Source organism: Lepidothrix coronata, unplaced genomic scaffold, assembly GCF_001604755.1.
Source record: "Lepidothrix coronata isolate B3197 unplaced genomic scaffold, Lepidothrix_coronata-1.0 Scaffold190, whole genome shotgun sequence".
NCBI lineage: Eukaryota > Metazoa > Chordata > Aves > Passeriformes > Pipridae > Lepidothrix > Lepidothrix coronata.
The window spans coordinates 200,860-220,736 of NW_016690370.1; the positions used below are offsets into that span (position 1 = coordinate 200,860).

Here is a 19,877-nt window from a genome sequence, read left to right on the forward strand (position 1 = left end):
CCTGTGCCGGGGCATCACCACTGACAGCCAAGAATTCCATCCCAATATCCCATCTAACCCTGCCCTCTGGCAGTGGGAAGCCATTCCTCTTGTCCTGTCACTCCAGGCAGTTCAGCAGTATGGAAAATCTGTCAAAAATGTCTTTTCTCTCTCAAAAGGCAAAAGTCCCACACAATAATTAAAACACGAATTCCACTATTTTTCCCAGTGGTTTCCCTACCTCAGCCTGCTTATTATTATAATATTTCCTGCAAATAGTTTTTACCTAAATATTGGTGCAGGAATAAATTGCCCCTCCAAAGTGAAGGACTCCCCTTCCTGAGCTGGCCCTGCTGAGGATGATCCTGGCTGCTGATGGGGTGGAACTGCTCAGGGCTGCACTGATCACCCAATGTTAGTCCAGGGCTGCCCAGATTCCTTCCCCTTCCTTAATCTTGGGATTGTGTCAGAATTAGCTTCTCCTGCCTGTGGAGAAAATACCTGTTTTCCAGTTCCAGATATTCAGCCACTTCACCTTAGTGACTAATACTTTCCAGGGTGGGCCAAGGGATTGGGAAGGAAAAGCCATTGACAGGCTTTTACATTTTTTATTTTGCCTCTTTCAGTGGGAAGTGGCACCAAAATGAGAGAAAATGGCATTTATTATTTACAGCCCCGTGGGGCGTGTGGGCTGTGACAGCACAGCCAGCACCCTGCACAGGGGTGTGACTGGGATGCTGATTTCCCACGGTGTGCAGTGGGATGGATGTGGTCAGTGGAACAGGGTCAGGGTGTGTCCCTGGGGCTGTGCCCATCCCTCCATCCCCGTGTCCTCCCCAGCCATGGGGCTGGGTACCATCGCTGGGGGCTGTGGATTACCCCCCCCAGGAGGGATGGAGAGCCCCACGTCCTCTTACTTCTGGCAACAACTCAATTCAATCAGGTTTTTTTACAGGGATAACACAATTCCCTCAGACATTTGAAATCCTGCACTTTGCAAGCCTCGCTGCAGAATGACAAATAATTTTTTGTTTCCTCCCTTTCAACCCGGGGTCCAACGATGCTGAAACACGGCGGGGGCAGCAGAGCCGTGGGCTGTGCTCTGCTCTGGGATGTGCTGCTGGAATGGGGCCCTCCAGGAGGAGTTGTTCCCCTGGGAACGCCGATGCCAGAGGTGCCCCCGCTCTGGCATCCCCACCCTGTGCCCCATCCCAGCTGTTCCAGCTGTGGGAAGATGGGGTGGGAGGATGGGTGGGGGTGGGCAGGAGCCTGGCCCATGGCACAGGCAGGCCCAGCACCCTGGCAAAGCCCTGTGCTTGGCCACAGCCCATCTCCTTGCCTTATCTACATTTTAATGCGTCATCTGCAACTTTTCTGAGGATGCAGCCAAGAAAAACGCTGGGGAATTTCAGCTGAGCCGACCACCTACACAGCCGGTGGCCCTACGAGTACGGGAGGGGAGCTGGGAAGTGAGAAGGTAGCCAAGGAACGGGGGCTGGACGCCCTTCAGGCACCTGCTTGTCCCCTCATGCCATCCGTGCCCATCCTGGCTGCCCCTGCTGTGCCTGAGCCAACTCCCACTGCCCAGGACTCACCTCCTGCCTTCCCTACTGCCTCTTCCCAGCCCATCAACACTGTCCTGTTTTGCCTCTGCAGTTTTTCCACTGGTAGCAGGATTTTTTCCTGTTTTGTGTCATTGACCTAATCCTGAACATCACTGCTCCGTGCTGCAGAAGCTGGATGGGAAGGAAGATGCTCAGAGGAGCACCCGGGATTGTGTCATGGACTGGAATTGTCCAAGGCCAGGTTGGATGGGGCTCTGAGCAAGCTGGGATAGTGGAAGGTGTCCCTGTCCAAGGAAGGGGGCTGGAACTAGACAGTCTCTAAAGTCCCTTTTGACCCAAACCATTCTGTGGTTACAGGATTCTGTGGCCCACCTACTTCCACCCTCAGACAGCTCAGGAAAGCAGTGTTGCTCCGGGAGCACCTTCACTGCGCTCCTGCAGAGACACACGATCCAAACCCAGCGCTGTTTTATTTCAGCAGCACGCAGAAGATCACAAAGCAGTTTGCAAAGCAGCCAACACGAGCACAGGCACACAGTGCAGGTGTCAGATTGAATGTTAAAGCAAAGTTAAGGATGCACGTGCTCAGCAAGGGAATAAATCTGTGTTTTCAGCTTGCTCGAGTATCTGCTGGGACACCCACGCTGGTCCTGCTTCTGCAGCTTTGCGTGTTCATCTCTGCTTCCCACTGCTGGAAAACAGAGTTCAAATCTCCTGAGATGTGATGCTTTGCCCAAATATCAGAACTTCAGCAGGGCCATGAGCATTTGAACAACGCTCCCAGGCACACGGTGGGATTCTGTGGGTTGTCCTGTGCAGGACCAGGACTTGGACTCGAGGAGTCTCGTGGGTCCCTTCCAGCTCAGGTTATTCTGTGGTTCTGTGGTTCTCTGTCTTTGCTGCAGCCTTATGGCATGAAGCTGTCCTGACTCCTGTCCTCACAAGCAGCCTTTGCTGGGATGTGGTGCCTTGGTCTGAGCATCTGAAGGTTGTTGGACATGGGGACACCCTGGTACTGTGGGGACACCCTGGTACTGTGAGGACACCCCGGTACTGTGGGGACATCCTGCCCCTGTGGGCACAGCCAGGCACTGAGGGTCCCTCTCAGCTGGGGTTGTCTCTGATGGATATTGTGGAGCAATTAGAGTGGTCTTTCAGCTCGTATGAGGGTGAAACAATTTCCATTTAGAAACAGGGAATATTTCTGAGGGACAAGCAGGAAGCTGGTGTGTGTTAGAGCAGGGAAAGCTGCTCGGTAGGGCTTTGGTTAAACCCACCATTTTTGTTTTCCAAATTGAAGGTTTTAACCCCAATCCTGCACTAAACCATTTCCCCCAGCAGTGACCAATCTCTGGCACTACCCAAGATGAGTGATGTGCCGTATCCAGCGCTTTCCTGGGATGTGTAGTGTCCCAGAGCACTCAGACTTCCCTCACTTCACCATCTCTGCCCGTGGAAAGGGGTTTGAACCACGGGAACCAGCCAAGAGCTGCGACTCTGCGTCGCTGCCACTGCCGCTAATCCGGGCGGTAATTTAGTGGGAACTGCTGTGAGTGCTGTGGAGTGTTTTGTTCCCAGAATGAGAGACAGAAAGCATTATTTGTCTCTCTTCCCACCCACACCACTCAGAGACAACCTCCTGCCACCAGAGCCTGGCGGAGGGACAGCTCCTGATTGCCTGAGATCTGCAGGGCTTTGGGAGCTGTGGAAGCCAAACGAAATCCAGCCTGAAGAGCAGGAAACCACCCAAGTTAATTAAAGGAGAGAATTAACACCTCCATGGTGCCTCACCCTCGGCTCCCAGCAAGACTGAGCCCGATGAATCATGACAAATGGCTTGTACATGAGATGTTAGGAAGAGCTGAGCATCTTCCAGTATGTCTCAGGGGGGTTATAAAAAAGAGGGAAAGCGACTTTTTACACAGACAGGTAGTGATGGGACGCAGGGGAACAGTTTTAAACTAAAAGAGGAGAGATTTAGATTAGATGTTAGAAAGAAATTCTTTACTCGGAGGGTGGTGAGGCCCTGGCACAGGTTGCCCACAGAAGCTGTGGCTGCCCCATCCCTGGAACTGTCCAAGGCCAGATTGGACAGGGCTTGGAGCAACCTGGGCTAGTGGAAGGTGTCCCTGCCCATGGCAGGGGTGGGACTGGACGGGCTTTAAGGTCCCTTCCAACCCAAACCATTCTGGGATTCCAAGATCTTCCCCTGCAGGTGCCAGGGATGGGGTTGAGATCAAGGCCAGTGTCACTGTCCCCACTCCACAGGTGACAGGGAAGGACATTGGATGCACTGCAGTGGGAGAGGGCAATGGGAAGGGTCTCTGCTCTCATGATGATTTTGGTGTCACTTGAAACAGCCTCTTTTTTTTTTTTCCCAGGGAATAAATTACATATTTTATTCATTTTCTGCACAGAGAGGAGCGGTTCTGGAGCCCTGATGGGGATGTTTCTAAGCAACGTTGTTTTCCCACCACCAGCGTCAGGAACAGTGACTTTTTTACTTTTTTTTCCACATTTTTGTAGCGATAAAACAACTCTGCAGTTTATGTCCTGGAAAACCATGGCACGATTTCCCCAGTTTTGCTTAATCGGATGGGCAGGGGGCTGCATCCCCACCCTGGGGTCCCCCATCTGTGAGGAGGCTGTGCCATGTGAGGGGGCTGTGCCATGTGAGGGGGCTGTGCCATGTGAGGGGTGCCCCAGCCTCTCCTTTCTGCAGCAGAGCCAGGGGATGCCCACAGAAACACTTGTGTGTGATGCCTGCCCAGGGGCTGGCTTTGTGCCCTTCCCGAGCCCCTCTGCTCTATTCCAAGCCCCTCTCTCCCCTCCCGCCTCCTTCCCCCCATTTACACTCCCAGCATGTTTTCCCCAGGCTGGAATACTCAGAAATGCTGGGATTTGCCTCCCCCTCTTGCCTTTCTCACCCCGATGCCGTTGGCGTGGCCGTGGGCACCAGGAGCTGGTGGTGCCCCACACAGGAGGTGAGAAATGACCCCCCAGACCCAAGACCCCCACCCACATCCCTCCCTGGCAGCCCCAGGGCTTGTGAACGGGGTCCTGGGGGTCACCTGCCACCGGGGCTGCTGAGGTGGCACCAACCCACGCAGGGTCTGTCCCCTTGGCTTTGCATTTCTGGTGGAGGTTGGTTTCTGTGGGCACAGCCACGGGCACAGGGCAATGAAACTGGGGTTGGAACGAGCCAAAAGCAGCTCAATCTGATTTCTGTAGAGCTCTCCCCAGCCTGATGATTCTTCTGTGGGTGTGGAGTCGAAAATGTTTTAGTCATTGTATGTGTTATTGCAGAGATTTTATTTAAAACTTATGTTTTTCCCCCAGAAAAAAACCTCTCACTCCTTCTCTCTCCCATTTCTGATAGACAGATAAATGGATGGGTGGATAGATGAATAGATGGATGGGTTGGTGGAGGGAAAGATGGATAGATGGAATGATTGATAAATGGATGGATATACGGATGGATGGATAGATAGGCAGATAGATGGACAGACAGACAGATAGGATAGTTATCCTGATCCCTTTGTACAGCTGGGAATATTGGAAGGGAAGGTTTGGGCTGATTTGGGGGGGGGTGTGTTAGCACAACTGAGCAAACCCAAACTCTTCCTGCTCTGAGCAATGAAGAGCAGCAGAGAAACTAATCCCCACCTGGATAAATGGGATGTATTTTCTTGTAATTGCTTTGTCTCTGAACAACAGGAGGAACCACTTGTAGGTTAATGAGGTGATTAAGCAGCACAGGTGTCTCAGGCCATAAATCTCTGCTGGGAGGGTGGGGGGTGTTGGTTGTGTCCCTGTGTGTGGGGCTTGTGCTGCTTTTCCAGCTCTGTGTGCTCCAAAGGTACCCGGTTGGTGCCGTGGATGATGAGCTGTGGAGGGGCTGGAAGGTTGATGGTGGAGGTAAGAAGTGAATTACCTTCTTTTCCCCACTGCTTGTTGGAGGGGAAGGGGTTTGGTCTGTGCCAGGGCTGGGTGCTGGGGTAGGTGCTCTGTCCTGCTGGGGACCGTGGGGAGCTGGCTCTGTGTGACTTTGGGAGGGTGGATGTGGCTCTGGAGGGATGGGGACGGCCAGGGGTCACTGTGGGGTGCTCAGCCTGGGCTGGGGGCCAAGCCTGGGGCTGCTCCTGGGTCCCTGCAGCCCCCTGTTACAGCTCCCACTGCCATTGCCCGGCTCTTACTGATTCCCTTGCTCCAGAGTTAATTAAAATTGAGTAATTACACTTCCTGTCTGCCCTGTGCCTGGAGGTGTCACAAGGGTTGCAGGGCTGTGCTGTACCTGTTGCCTCAGCAGTGGGTGTTCATACAAATGTCACCATGTTGGGTTTTTCCCCCCTCCCTGTTTCCTCCCAGAGCTGAGCCTTGTCCTCCCCATGGCCCCGCTACTCTCCAGCTTTCCTCTCATTTCTCATGGCTCCCCAGGGTCCCTGTGCCTGTTCCCTTGGGAGCTCTCTGCTCCAGGCTCATCTTACATATATATCTGTATATATATATATATATATATGAATTATATATTCCTTTTGCTCTTGTTCAGCCCTGACTGCACAGTCAGCGCTTCCCTTCTGAGGAAATAATTCAACTCCAAGTTCCCATAAAAGCCATGAAGGAGACATTGGGTGAGTGCAGAGGCAAAATGAGGATGGGGAATTTTCCACATCTCCCGCAGCCCTCGCTGCTACCTCGTGTTCCAGGAGGGTTAGGCTGGGACTAGGCTGGGCAGTGCTGGCTTAAGGCAGGATTGTGTGCTGCTCACCTACGTGCGGCATCCACTTCTCGGGAGCAAAGGAGAGTGAAATCCAATCCCAGGGGATTTTATTCCTTGTAACGTGGCCACGTAGGAAGATTAGATTGTGTGCAATGTCAATTTTAGTTACAAAGACAGGAGCCCGAGGTTTAAAATGGAGGTGAATATTTGGCAGTGGAAAGTGAGAAGACTTTGACTGTGCAGCAACCCTAAATCCATTTAACTCCTTCCCAGGAAGGGTATTTGAGGGGAATAAATCATCCCACTTCTCATCCACTTGGAAAGGTTTTCCTCAGTGTGGTGAGATGAGCCCTGAACAATCAAAGGATTGTAATTGGCTGCCCCCAATGTACCTGGTGAGTTAATTGGGGCAGCAGCATTGCAGGGAAGGGCTGTTTCAGCAGCAAGAAAGGGTTCAGTGTTATTTATACTGGCTTGAGCAGAGGGGATCTGGGAGGGGCTGGAAACAGCTCTTCCAGTGGACAGGCTTTCCTGGGGGAGCAGTGGAGTGGAATTGAGGGAATAAAAAGCTTTGGTTAAACGGTGCAGGAACTTCCTATTAGGAAGCTCCAGTGCAGTGTGTGTGGAAGGAGGAGCTGCTGAGTGGGGCCGTGTCTGTGTCCGGCCAGGAAGGGCCATCCCTGTGCCAGAGCAGCGTCACTGTGCCTTGGTCCTTGTCTCTTTAATTAACACTGCAGACATAATCACATAATCTGATCTTCCTACGTGCCCACATCACAAGGAAAACTCCCCTGGGAATGGATTTCACCCTCTTTTTGCTTCTGAGAGTCCTGACAAGCTGTACGTTCCCCCTATCTTTTTACCAGCAGGCTTTATCCCAGTGCCTCTCGCTGCTCTCGTCACCCCTCTGTACTCCTGCAGGATGTCAGTCCTCTCTTCTCTCTTTGTGTCATTTTGACTTCCTGATGCTTCAGGAAACCAAAGGGTTTTTGAAGCCAAAAACTGTCACCTTGACCTTTCTTGTGCGTGTTGGACCGTGGTTCCTCAGACACAAACAGGCTCTTCTTACCCGTCACTCCTGAGCAGACACACCTCTGAAGTGTTTCCCCTTGCCCATAATCTGCTCACAGCAAAGTGATTAACAAGCAAAATGCTGCTTTTCCCCCCCAGCTTTGGGAAGGTGGAGGCTTTTGCAGCCCTGAGTGTGTCCACAGGGCTGGGTCCTGGCTGTGCCTCGTTGTCCTGCATCAACCCATGCTGGCCCTGAAACACCGGTTTCATTTGTCTGCTTGTTTCTGGCAAAATAATTAACTTGGGCTTATTCAGCATCGTAGCAGGTCCAGAACCAAAGTGTCTTCCCTGAGTACAACTTCTTCCATGTTTAAAGGACTGAGTGCTGTGGTGGAGTTTGGGCTGTGGTTTTCCTCTCCAGTTCTACACAAGCAGCCGAGGTGGAATGTGAGGAGCCAGGTCTGGTCCCCAGGCAGGGCTGAGCTGCTGATAAGGGGTGATGAATCTGCTGGAAGTGAGGAAAGTGGGAATTGGTCACAGATGTGAAGTGAATTGGAGCCCTTTGTGCCCTTGAGCTCCAGGGATGTGATACTGCTGCCCAGGTAGGGGTTTTTCTCTTTGCTGCAGGCTGGGAAGGGGCAGGAGCAGTTGAGCAAAGAGTTTCCAGGTCTCTGTGCAGCTGGAATGACCCCTTCACCCACAGAGCTGATACCCTCTCACTGCCTGCCAGGCAAAAATCTGAGCTCATCCCAGGGAAAATCCCTACAACAATGGGGACAGTGACTCCGAGCCTGAGGGTGACAGAGGAGGATGAGGAAGGAGCAGGCATGGATGTAGCAAGAGAAAACAAGGATGTGGTTTTCCTGGGCAGAGCTGCTGTGGGACAGAGGGGTTGGTGACCAGCCCTGTGACCGTGCCACCCACGAGGGTCCTGCTGGGCAGGAAGGTGCCATTCATTCATTCCCAGGGGCTCTCGGCTCCAGTGGGTGCTGGGCTGACGCCTCTTCCCAGCCTTTTCCCTGCCAGGCTGCTGGCACGTGCTGCCTGGCTGTTTGCGTGGGGCTGCCTGGCATTTAGCTGCGGCTCCCGGAGGCTGCCGGCACGTGGATGCTGCCACGGCCGCCGGGATCTGGGAGAGACAGCGGCAGGGACCCGCGGCTCCCGGGAAACGCTGTGCCCTCCGCTTGGAAAAGCCTAGTCAAGGGAAATGTCACCCCTCCCCGAGCGCTGTTTTGGTGCCTGGGTGTATTTTTAACAACAGGCCTGACTCCAGGCTGTGTTTGCCGTGATTCAGAGGCTCGGCCCCGCTCGCCAACCCGGCGCAATCTGGCGGAGCCGCTGGTGCTGCGGGGACGGGGCTGTTGGCTCCGGCTCCTGCCGTGCGAGGAAAATGTCACCGTGGGCTTGTGCCAGGAAAGCAGGGCTGTGTCAGACCCACCTGGGGGGCTGGGCTCTCGGGGGGGAGTTTGTGTCCCCATGTCTTTCGCTGTCCCCTGCTCGGTCCTGGCCACCAGGAGGGGACCATACGGATGCTGTGCTCGCCTGCCCTGAGGCTGCTCCCTGGAGAAGGAAACTGGGAAGATTTAAAGCTAAGCTTAAAACACATCTTTCTTAAAGCTACAAACAGCAGGAAGAGTGTGGTGTCCCTTCTCCTCACAAAAAAAACCCCATGCCCTGTGGCTTCTATGCAATGAGGTGGCTACAAGTGCCCTGTGCTGGAGGTTTGGGTGCCCCGGGTGCTCCTGGGGAGGTTTGTACACTCCTCTGTGGGCACTGAGGGGGATGCCCTGTGCCCTGCCACAACATCCCATCCTTCCTGTTCCTTTCCCCATTCCACTCCCTTGGGGGGCTCCTCCAAAGGGCAGGCATGGCTTAGCCATAACTGTGGGGAGCACAGTGGTGTGGTGCTGTTTGATTTTTGGACTCTGGTTTAAAGGAACTCAGGGGTGAGGTGTTGAACACCTTCAGGTCTCACTTGTGGTGCAAGTTTGGGAGAAAAGGCTGTGGGCAGGGGGGATGTCAGGTACCACCACTGGTGGATGCTCCAGGCTGTCTGGGGTGGGGCTGCTCCCCCTTCAGCTCCAGGGACTGGGCTGGTTAATTGTCTCAGCCCTGGGAAGCAGTGCAAGAGAAGCACAAAAAGTATTTACTGGCCTGTTACTTGGAGACTGACCACTGATTTTACTTGGCAATGTTACAGCTTTCAGATGTGTGTGTCTCTGTATGTGTGTGATATATACAGATATATACACATACACCCGGAAGCTGCAAAATAGGTGTAAATGTATAGATATATTTACTTGGTGGGGTTTTTTTTTGGGGGGGTCTTTGTTGGTTTTTCTTCTTCTGTTCAGGGAGGTAGAGGAGAACCAGGTGTTGAACTGACACTCTACCAGCTCCTATGGCAGAGCAGGAATTTGTCTGGGAATCAGCCCAGTGCCTGGGAGCTTTTCAACAGCACGGGGCTGTGCTGGGAGCTAAGGCATCTCCAGTGGGACCAGTTCTCAGCTGGTTTGGTGGCTCCCTGTGTTGGTGAGGCCTCTCCACTTTCCCCCTCATCAGAGAGTCTCTGAGTGCCAGGGATGGGAGCAGACCTGGTGGTGCTCTCCAGGCTGGGCTGTGGGCTCAGGAACGCTCCTGCCCTGCACCCTCTGAGCTCTCTTTGCCAGAGGGATCTTGCACTAAGAAACTTGGCATTTTCAGCATTGGCTCTCAACAGAAACCTTCCAAATATCCAGGTCATGTGTGTGCTAAGCAAATGGCAAAGCTTTGGAAATCCAAACACAATATTTCTCTCCAGATTTGTTGGTTTACCAGACTGTCCAAAGAGCTGGTTATTGCTCCCTGGAACAAAACTGAGTGTGTTGTACCCCTCAAATCCCAGGAGCAGGGAGGGACAAGCCCTGACATGGCTTTGTGGCCCAGGGGACCTGTGGGGAAGGACAGGACAGGACTGGACAGTCACTAGTGTCTGGGCTGAGACCCTGGGACAGACCCCACTGCTGGGGGAGTGGGGACCCCTATAAATGCATGGAGACACCATAGGGACTCACACACTGTGTGTATATAAATGCACATATATATATGTATAAAGGGGTGTATATAGAGGATATGTGCTGCCATGTGGATAACAGGTATATGTGTGTTTATGTATCAAGTGGTTTCTGTGTATATAAAAAGGGGTGTGTGTATATGTATAAAAAAGGGGTACATATGCACAATGTGTACATGCATATATATATTTGAGGATGTGCATGTGTGTGTATATATATAAAAACCTACATATAAAGGATATGTACATGCATATAGATAAAGTGTGTGTGTGTATATATAGAGGGACACATAAAAAAAATATATACAAAAATATACACATGTGTGTGTATATACATATATATTTATATTTATGTAGAGAGGGGCACATGGCTGTGCTGTGCCCTCACAGCCACGAGCCTCTGCAAAGCCAGACTTTGAAAGGCAAAGAACAGATCGGGGAGAAATAGGATTTTAAAAACCCTCTTCCCTAAAATAATCCTGAACTGTTTGGGAATGAACAGCAGCCCTTGGCTCCACAGGGTGTTATGCAGTGGGTGGGCTGTGTCCAGCAGAAATCCCAACACTAGGAATCCAGAATTCCTGCAGCACTGCAGCTCTGCCTGGAGCACCCAGGCAGCTGCTGGGGTTTGGATTTGAACATTCTGAGGGCTACACTCTGTGCTAGGGAGGATGGGCAGTGTTTGTGCTGTTCTGGGTTTGGGCTGCAGGGTCCAGCTGTGCTTGCACTCAAAAAAAAAAATCAAAGAAAAAAGATAAGGAAAAAAAAAGAAAATATAAAAGGGGGGGGGAAAGAAGAAAAAATAGAACAGAAATAGAATCAGGTCAGTGCCTGCCCCAGCCGTGCTGTGAGCCTGGGGGCTCGTGGGGCTGGAGATGCAGATGCAGCTTCTCAAATAGCTACTCCAGGTCAAGTTCCTGTGTCTCCCACAATTTTAAATTCCCATCATCAGAGTTAAATTTTGGGTGCAGCAGTGGCATAAGGGGTCCTGGAGTGGTGGGAGAGTGGGCACCTCAGTGCTGAGGGTGCTGGCTGGTGTTGGGCTGGCCCTCCTGCCCCCCTGGGGATGCCTTTGGCTGTGCTCTGGGGAAAAACTGTGCCATGGGAATGAAAACCTGAAATGGCCACAGAATCCAGTGTGTAAAAAGAGAAAGAGCTGAAAGCACAGGGCACAACCTGTACTAATGTCGGGTGTTTTGTCCTGACCCTGCCCATGGGTGAGCAGGCTTCTTTCTTCTGTTTTATTTTATTTTATTTGGCTTTAAATAATTCAGCAGGAGCAGCAAAAAGCACTGGGAATGTTTGTGGTGCTCTGCAGGGAAAGGTAGATGGATGGTCCCTAAATTATACCGTGACCTGGCAGAACACTTGCCCAGCCCTGGCTGCACTGCGGAGGTCGGAGCAGGAGGGTGGAATTAAAGGGGATTTTGTAATTAAAGGAGATTTTGTGCTGTGGTGACAGGACAGGGGTTTGATGTGTGGCACACTGCACTGTCTCAGGGCTGATTATCTTGTTTCCAGCCTGGCTCAGGGAGGAGGAGAGAAGGGTGATAATTTTATCTCCTGGCTGTGGAGGAGCAGCTGGTGTTGGGGATCCTGGTGCTGCCTCCACTGGAGTGGGAAACCATGGGACATTGGGTTTGTGGAGAATCCACCAGCTTGGGCAGGATATTGGGAAGGAATAGTATGTTCTAATTATTTTCTTTTCATCTTAGGAACCTTGGGAAATCCGGGCTGAGAGTGTCGTGCCTTGGACTGGGTGAGTACCTTTGGCTTCCACAATATTCTCCCCCCTCAGTGCTCGAGCTGTATGAGGGGTTGTGTCGTCAAATCCTTCTGATGTGCCCTGAAGCCTGTGAGGAACAGCCCACAGAGGTCCCATCTGACATGTCTGAGTGTGCCCAGGAGCTCTGAGTGTCCCAGCTCTGGCCTCGGGGGCACCAATCTGCCTGGGCTGGGGGCACATTCCTATTTCATTTTATCCAGCCTTTGTACCTTGTTATTCCTGTTCCATACTGACTTGAAAAACTAAAGAACACCTCATCAATATTTTATCCTATCGATATTTGATCCAGAGGGGCCTGTCTGAGCACACCCACGTGCTGGCCCTGCAGGGCCCCCAGGGATGCTGAACTCCCACAGCCCCTCGTCCGTGGCTGCTCCTGTGCCCTGGGCTGCATCCCTCCTGATGGCTTTACTCAGGCGAGTAATCCCTCTGATGGCAGCTGAACCACACATGGCACAGTGCTTGAAAGTGCAGGGATATAGATGTTTTTATAAAACCCAAATGCTGTGGAAAGGAGGAGGCTGTTTTCTCACTGTGAGCACCTTCCCACAGTGCAAGGCTGGACATCAGGAGCTTAAACACCCTGGGGATGTGCACAGCCCCCCCCAGGGATGGATGGATGCTCTGCCAGAGCCCCTCCAGCCCTGTTTTAATAGGGGTCCTTGTTCCTGGGGAGTCAGAGAGGCTGGCACAGGTAGCTGGAGGCACCAGCATGGTTTAGGTTGCTTAAAGAATCACTGGAAAAGGTATTGGCAAAACCAGGTTTAATATGAATTTGTAAAAGCATGACAGTGTTTGATGGCACAGTTCTATCACTATATATTTTCTGTTACTATACAGAGCACACAAGGGGAAATCTGATTAAAATCAGTCTCCAATGATTTCTGTGGATAGTGGGACACAGGAGGGTGAGGATGCAAAGGGGCAGGGAGACCCTCCTGTTGAGTCACAGGGTTCAGAGAAGCCCTCTGGGCCAAACTTGGCCTTAGACTGGATCAGTGGTTTAGGTCTAAAGGACTTAGCAATGCTTAATCAACACAACAGTGGCAGTGCTTAATCAGTTGGCTAATTTAACATTTATAAAATGACTCAATAGGATTTGCTATAAGCACAACAGTAACTTAATTATGAGCCTAAGCTAATTACGAATCTAAGATGGCAACATTCGTCTACACTCACTCGGAGTATTTAAATCAATTTACATACACACAGACACAAGAAGTCTGTTCTGAGGTATAAACATGTGAAACATTCCCCTTGAGTTCGGGGAAACACTCCTGTCCTGTCTGTAGGCTCGTGACCATCCTGTAGGATGCTTGGCTTTAGTCATCAGTACATTTCCATCCTGGATGCAATTTGGGTCGGTAGTTACTGGAATTTTCCTTGGAAAGTCCAGTAACAGTAACATTATTTAACAATAATATCGTTATTAGCTCTGAGCAACCTGGGATAGCAGAAGGTGCCCCTGCCCACGGCAGGGTGTTGGAATTGGATGAGCTTTAAGGTCCCTCCTATCCCAAACCACTCCATGATTATTCAGCTCAGGCTGTTGTTCAGACAGAAGAATAAGGTCTGGAGGCTGTTGGAAAAGAGGAGCTTGTTAGAGCACAGGGGTTCTGGGAGTATAAGGGGTAAACCCAAGGGGATTTACCTGCCCAGGTGGCACTGATCAAGGCTGAGCATTCCCCAGATCCAGGTGTTGCTGCCTTGGGAGCCAGTGGGTGATGGCAGGCCCTGGGCTCTCTGCCTGTACCTGGCACCACTGAGGTTGTGGGATCCCCTTCCAGCTCCATCCCTGCCAGGGCTGGGAATGCTCACAGGGCAGGTGTCAGGTCATTTTTTCCAACACGCTCCGAGGTTTGATTTTAAAATAGAGTGAATTGTGAAAGTCACCCTGTACCACGAGTCATATAAATAAGGCCTGTTCTGCCAAGAGCCCTTCTGGTTAAAATAGACCCAGCCTTGGAAAGGACTTGTCTTATCTGTGCAGAGGTTTTATTTATCATCCACAGTTTCCCCAAGTGCTGATGTTGTGGTGGTGGAGAAAAGCTCTGGGAAGGAAGCAGCAGCAGGAAAAGAAAAACATTCTGTAGAGCTTTTCTTTAATTTCAAGCGGGTGGAACTGCAGCAGCAGCTAAATATACTGAGCCTTTGTGAGCACAGCTGTGCAGGGATGTGGGGGGCTGGGGGCCTGCTGGGCATCTCAGCCTGTTCCAGCAGCACTGATCCCAACAGCCCCTGCCCTGTGAGCAGGAATAGGGGAAAGCAGAGCTGGAAAGCCTGAAATTCAGGAATTCTCTGGCATGTACACCACAGCACATCATAGAATGGTTTGGGTTGGAAGGACCTTAAAGCCCATTCAGTTCCACTCCTCTTCCACTATCCCAGGTTGCTCCAAGCCCCGTCCAACCTGGCCTTGGACACTCCCAGGGATGGGGCAGCCACAGCTTCTCTGGGCAACCTGTGCCAGGGCCTCCCCACCCTCAGCCAAGAATTTCTCCCTATTTAATCTAAATCTCCTCTCTTTCACTTTCAAACCATCCCCCTTGTCCCACCTTTCCCACTGCAGATCCATCAAGTGTCTGTTCCCAGCGCTGCCTTATATGACTTTTCTAAATGCCTTCTCTGTTGCAGTTCCCCAAAAGATAAATGTGTTTCCCTACGCTCTCTGCAGCATGAAAATCTAATTTAAGGTTCACTAAAGTTTCTGAGGGCTCAGCAGTCTTCCTCTAAAGCCTTGCAAAATCTCAGCAAGGTGGGAGTGCTCTTCATCCTGCAGGATGAAAAAGTGGAGAAAAACGGGAAGTGGGGCAGAAATCAAAGGCAGGAAGGGCTGAGGCAGCACAGGCCCTTTAATGATGCCCTGCCTTTCCCACTCACGTGGCCATGAGTGTGTTTGCTGGTACCACCAGTGTTGAGCAAGTGCAGGACAGGTGAGTTGGCAGCATGTTCCACAGGCAGAGACATTTGGGAGGGGTCCCTGAGCCCCTTGGGTGGTGGCTGGGGATTGCTCTGGGGAGCTGAGCCCCTTGGAGCACAGGCTGAGCATCATTCCTGGACTGATCTGCCAGGCTGAGCTTTCCTGGCCCAGGCTCCTGCAGCTCCCTGGTGCTGAGTCCTGTTCCTGGCTGGGCTGAGCTCTCACCTCCTCCTCTGAGCACCTTAGCTCCAGGTGAGGCTTTACCTGAGGGAGCTTCACAGCCCAGCCCTGGGCTGGCAAAAGGCTCTTGGCCTGATGCTGGATCCAAAACGTGATTGTGAAAAACAGGGAAAAACAAGGTCATGTTTCTCATGTATTTAGTTCAGAGCGAATCCTGCCTGTGGATTCCTGTTGATTTTGAGAGAATGTTGAGACAGCCTCCAACAAGCTTTGAGCCCTGGCTCAAAGGAAACGAGCAGCAGGACAAAACCAGCCATCCCAAATCACAAAAGCATCTACAAAACACAGAAAAAACCCTCCCCAAGCAAGCAATTCCTGCAGCCACTGTTGGGATACCCTGTGCTCAAAATTGGCTACGAAAATAGATGTTTTTCAGCCCAAAGTGGTCAGATGCTGCTGTTTCCTCCTTGGGCTTTGCTCTGGGAAAGGGATTTTGCACTCCCAGCCCAGGCTCCTGCTGTGCTCAGGGCTGGGCTCCAGACCAGCCCCACGTGCCAGAGCTCCATGTGGCACCATCCTCGCCAGGAGCAGGGCAGGGATAACACTGTGCTGGCAGCAGGGGAAGTGTGGAGTTCAGCCAGGAATTCCTGCAGAGGTGACACATCTGCTGGCAGTGACATTAGCGAGGGGTGGATTTTGCATTGGCACAAATCCCACAAAGAATCATACCTTGTTGGGCTCGGGGGTGTGATGGAAATGGAGCCAAATCTGGGTTTAATGCAGAAGTTCCTGTTGAAGGGGAGGATATCCAGTTGGGAAGCTATTTTCCAAGGCAAGGGAGCAAGGTGATGGCAAAGGGCAGGAGAGAGAGGTCTGTCTGCCACTGCCACGCTGAGCCCCAGGGCAGGGGATGTCTTTTATAAGCCATGAATTGGGATAAGCTAGAGAGACAGCGACTGGAAAGGGGGAAAGTAGCAATTAAACAAGGCATGTCTTTCTCCAGTATATTTTTCTTCCAAAATGAGTGTATTGGCTGAGGCTGTGAATCATCCTTGGCTGTTGTTTAAAATGCCAAATGTGCCTTGTGCTTATTTTTGCCTTTTTAAAAAATTTCATTTTAAAAGGGAGTTGAGCAGCCTCTGCCATGCCGTGCCTGTGCCAGGCTGTGCCTCTGCCATGCTGTGCCTCTGCCCCAGCTGCTCAGGGAGTGGGTGCCCCCCACCCCAACTGCCCAAGGGTGGCCGTGGAGGGAGATTCCTGTGCTGCCTTCCCTGCTCCTGACTCCCTACCAGAGCTTCTCCCTTTCCCAACCACATCTGATGGTTTAGAGATCACCTTGGTGAGCCAAAACTCCCCTCCCTGCTGTTTTTTGTGATGATCATGGCAAAAAGAGACCCCAAGGATTCCCCACCCACGTGCTCCTGATGGTGCTCAGTGTCCCCAGCCCCTCCTGTCCCCTCAGCTGGGTCTGGGAGCACAGGGGGGCACAGATGGATCTTGGGCAGGTAGATCCTGTATCATATATTTTTTACTTGCATTTAAAGAGATTTAAGGTGCTTGTTATTCTTACATGAGCCATTGCCAGCCCTGTGTGCCCAAACCCTTGAGCACATCACCCTCGTGTCCCTTGGTGGGGTGTGGTTTGTGTCAAAAGGCCACAGCCAGGGAAATTCCAGGCAGGATGTGCAGTCCACAGAGGCAAAAATATTTCTCTTTCTCACCTGTGCTAGGGATCTGTGTGCTGCTTATGCAAAAAAAAAGCCATCACTTTGGGATAAACAATCTCAACCCATTTTTTGATAGAAACATGTTTTAATGTATTCCTATAAATATAACACCTCCAAAGCTTTAACATGGAAATCAGGCTTCATTTGGGTGGGGTTTTTTATCTACATGAAGAAGCTTAATGATAAATTGAAACCTGCTTTCTTTTTTATCTTTGTGCAGGACTAGAGCATTTTACTCCCATAGTAAGAGAAAATACCTCTCCTGAGGTCTATAACCAGTAAGGTGTTGCAGGGGTAGCTCCTGCCCCATTATTGCCCTTATAGAGAGCAGCAGTAAGTGTAAAATTAGCTGGAAATATGTGTGCTCTTTGCTCATTTCTTTTATTTCCATATTTCTGATCTGTGAAAACTTGGCTCGGGTTTTTCTGCGGGAAAATCGGGAGTTTCGGTTTGAACTCACACTTTGTGTGTCTTTAAATAACTTTGTTTGCACTCAAAGAAACCTGATGTATTAAAAAATTCAGATTGACCTTTTTTTGAGGGAAAGAGAGCAAGATTCTCCTGACAGAGACGACGACTCCTGTTCTGTTCCAGGCAGGGCTGATCAAAGAGCTCTGGAGGGAGCAGCAGGGACCTGCCCCGCTTCTGCCTCTGCTCAGGGTTCACCCTCCCCATGAGGGTGTGGGAGCACTTATGGATCTGCTGCATTTCTGTGAGTGCCACCAGGCAGGGAGAACTGAAGTCTTGCCCCTTGGCAGTGTCAGAGCTCGACCCTTCACTGGCACTGCAGTCCCTGCCTCGCTCAGATCATGAGTCACACACAGGTTGGGGTGGGAGGGACATTAAAGCCCATCCAGTTCCAACCCCCTGCCAAGGACAGGGACACTTTCTACAAGACCTGGCTGCTTCAAGCCCTGTCCAACTTAGAATCACAGAATATTCTCAGTAGGAAGGGACCCACAGGGATCACTGAAGTCCAGTCTGGCCTGGAACACGTTTAGAGATGGGGAAAAATCTCACTGACTTTTCCAGCTTGGAGCCTGAACCCCTGTGCCTTCCTTATGGAGGGATGTTTTAAGACAATTTTAAATTCTGGAGTGTTTTGTGTGAGCCACGTGGGCTCTGCCCTGTCCCTTCAGTGAGTGACATGTGATTCTGTGCCCAGCTGCAGTGGAGCTGTGGAGCAGCGTGAGGGGAAGCTGTGCTGCAGGTCACAGGGTGTTGTGAGGAGCTGGCACAGGCCATGGCACAGCCACTGCTACTGCCCCGGGGGATTGGGTGAGGTCACACGGGCAGGGGTGGAGGGAGGGCTGAGCAGTGTCCTGGGTGTGACCTGGGGCTTCCCCAGCTCCCTTTTTCTACCAGTTCCTTAGGAAATATGTATTCCTTAAATATGTATATATAAAATACATACAGGAGATAATGTTCCTATGGGAATTCCTTGAGGGGTTGGACTGGGTGACCTTTAAAGGTCCTTTCCAACACAAACTATTCCATGATCTGGTTAAATCCACACGTTGTTTCCACCATAGATTATTTTTAATTTTTTTTGAGGCAATGATCCTGAAGAAATAATGCCCCAGGTTTTCCTAATAATAGACCAGAGCCTGCAACTGAGTCTAAACTGCAGCTCCTTTTGGAGCCAGCCTAAGGAAAGCTCTGCCCACCGGCTTTGCCTTGGCTTTGGACATTGGCTTTATGGAAAAGTTCTAGGGAAAAGTCACTTTGGGTTTTAAAAACTTCACGTCAAAAGAAATATTTCTTTCTTAATCATTTTTCGTCATTTTGGCCCGTACGATGTGGAATGAAGCACATATTTAAGAAGATTTTCCTTCCCCAAATGATGTGTTGAGGCAGCATCATTAAGTTTTTTTCCAATTTATCAAATTGAAGCTTTGGAAAACAAACTGTTTTTGCAAAGAACTTCAGATTTCAAGGCCTGGAAGTGTCCAAGGCCAGGTTGGAGCAACCTGGGACAGTGGAAGGTGTCCCTGCCCATGACAGGGGAAGGGACTGGATGAGCTTTAAGGTCCCTTCCAACACAAGCCATTCTCTGGTGATTCTGTGATTTGAATCAAACTGTATTTTGGCAGAATAACATCCCCTGGCACTGCCCTGAGCACCTCCATGTGCTTTCCCACCCTGGGAGAGGGGGCTCCATGTCAGCCCTGCAGGAGCTCTCCTGGGCACACACCACCCTCTGAAACAGCCATTTTAAACCCATTTAACCCCAAGGAGCCTGAATTTTGGTCAAGTGAAATTTTGGGTGTTAAAAGCCTCTTGTAGTAACAGATTCTTTTGTGTTTTTTTTTCCAGGGACATGGGTCACTTTTGGGGGTCAGATCTCAGATGAGGTGAGTGCTGCTCAGTCTCAGTGCAAAGCAGGAGGTACAGAGCAGGGTGAGGTGTTTTTGGTGAAACCACAGCTACCAGAGCTGGAGGAGCTGCACAAAACTGCTGCTGCAAAGCCCTAATGAATGTGACATTTCCAGAGATCAACTCTAACAAACCCCATCTATCCGTGTATCCCTTAGAGCCATCTCCTTTTCCACGCTGTCCCCACTGGCAGCGGCACTGATCCCAGAGTGGAAATTGGGCACTGCTTCTGTTGTGGATGAAATGGGCACCAGTTGTAAACACAGGCAGGGGCTGGGCTCACCAGGGTGGTTTGTTTTTACATAATGAGCTGAAACAAATGGGAGTGAGCTCGGGTTTCCTCCATGCTCCTCCCTGGAGCAGATGGCTCCTGGTCTCCGTTGATCCTGGAGCGCTGGGCAGCACCTGGGCTTCCCTCCAGCCCAGGTACACTCCAGATGTGAGTGCCCACAGGAGAGCAGCCATCCAGCTGCCTTCCCCCAGGGCATGGGAGAACCACCAAAATAGCTCTGGAATGAGGAAAAGAGCCCAGGAGCCTGAAGTCAAAGGGGTTTGCCTTTT

The 19,877-nt window shown here is 51.2% G+C and overlaps 1 protein-coding gene across 4 annotated transcripts in view; it reads left to right on the top strand.

Annotated features, from left to right (window-relative positions):
• Positions 1-19,877, top strand: part of KCNAB1 (potassium voltage-gated channel subfamily A member regulatory beta subunit 1) — a 62,218-nt gene that overhangs the window by 27,466 nt on the left and 14,875 nt on the right. For all 4 annotated transcript variants that reach the window (XM_017831416.1, XM_017831417.1, XM_017831418.1 and 1 more), the window contains exons 2-3: positions 12,043-12,086; positions 19,257-19,294. In XM_017831416.1, coding sequence (XP_017686905.1) covers positions 12,043-12,086; positions 19,257-19,294 — 82 coding nt within the window. The remainder of the gene's footprint in view (positions 1-12,042; positions 12,087-19,256; positions 19,295-19,877) is intronic.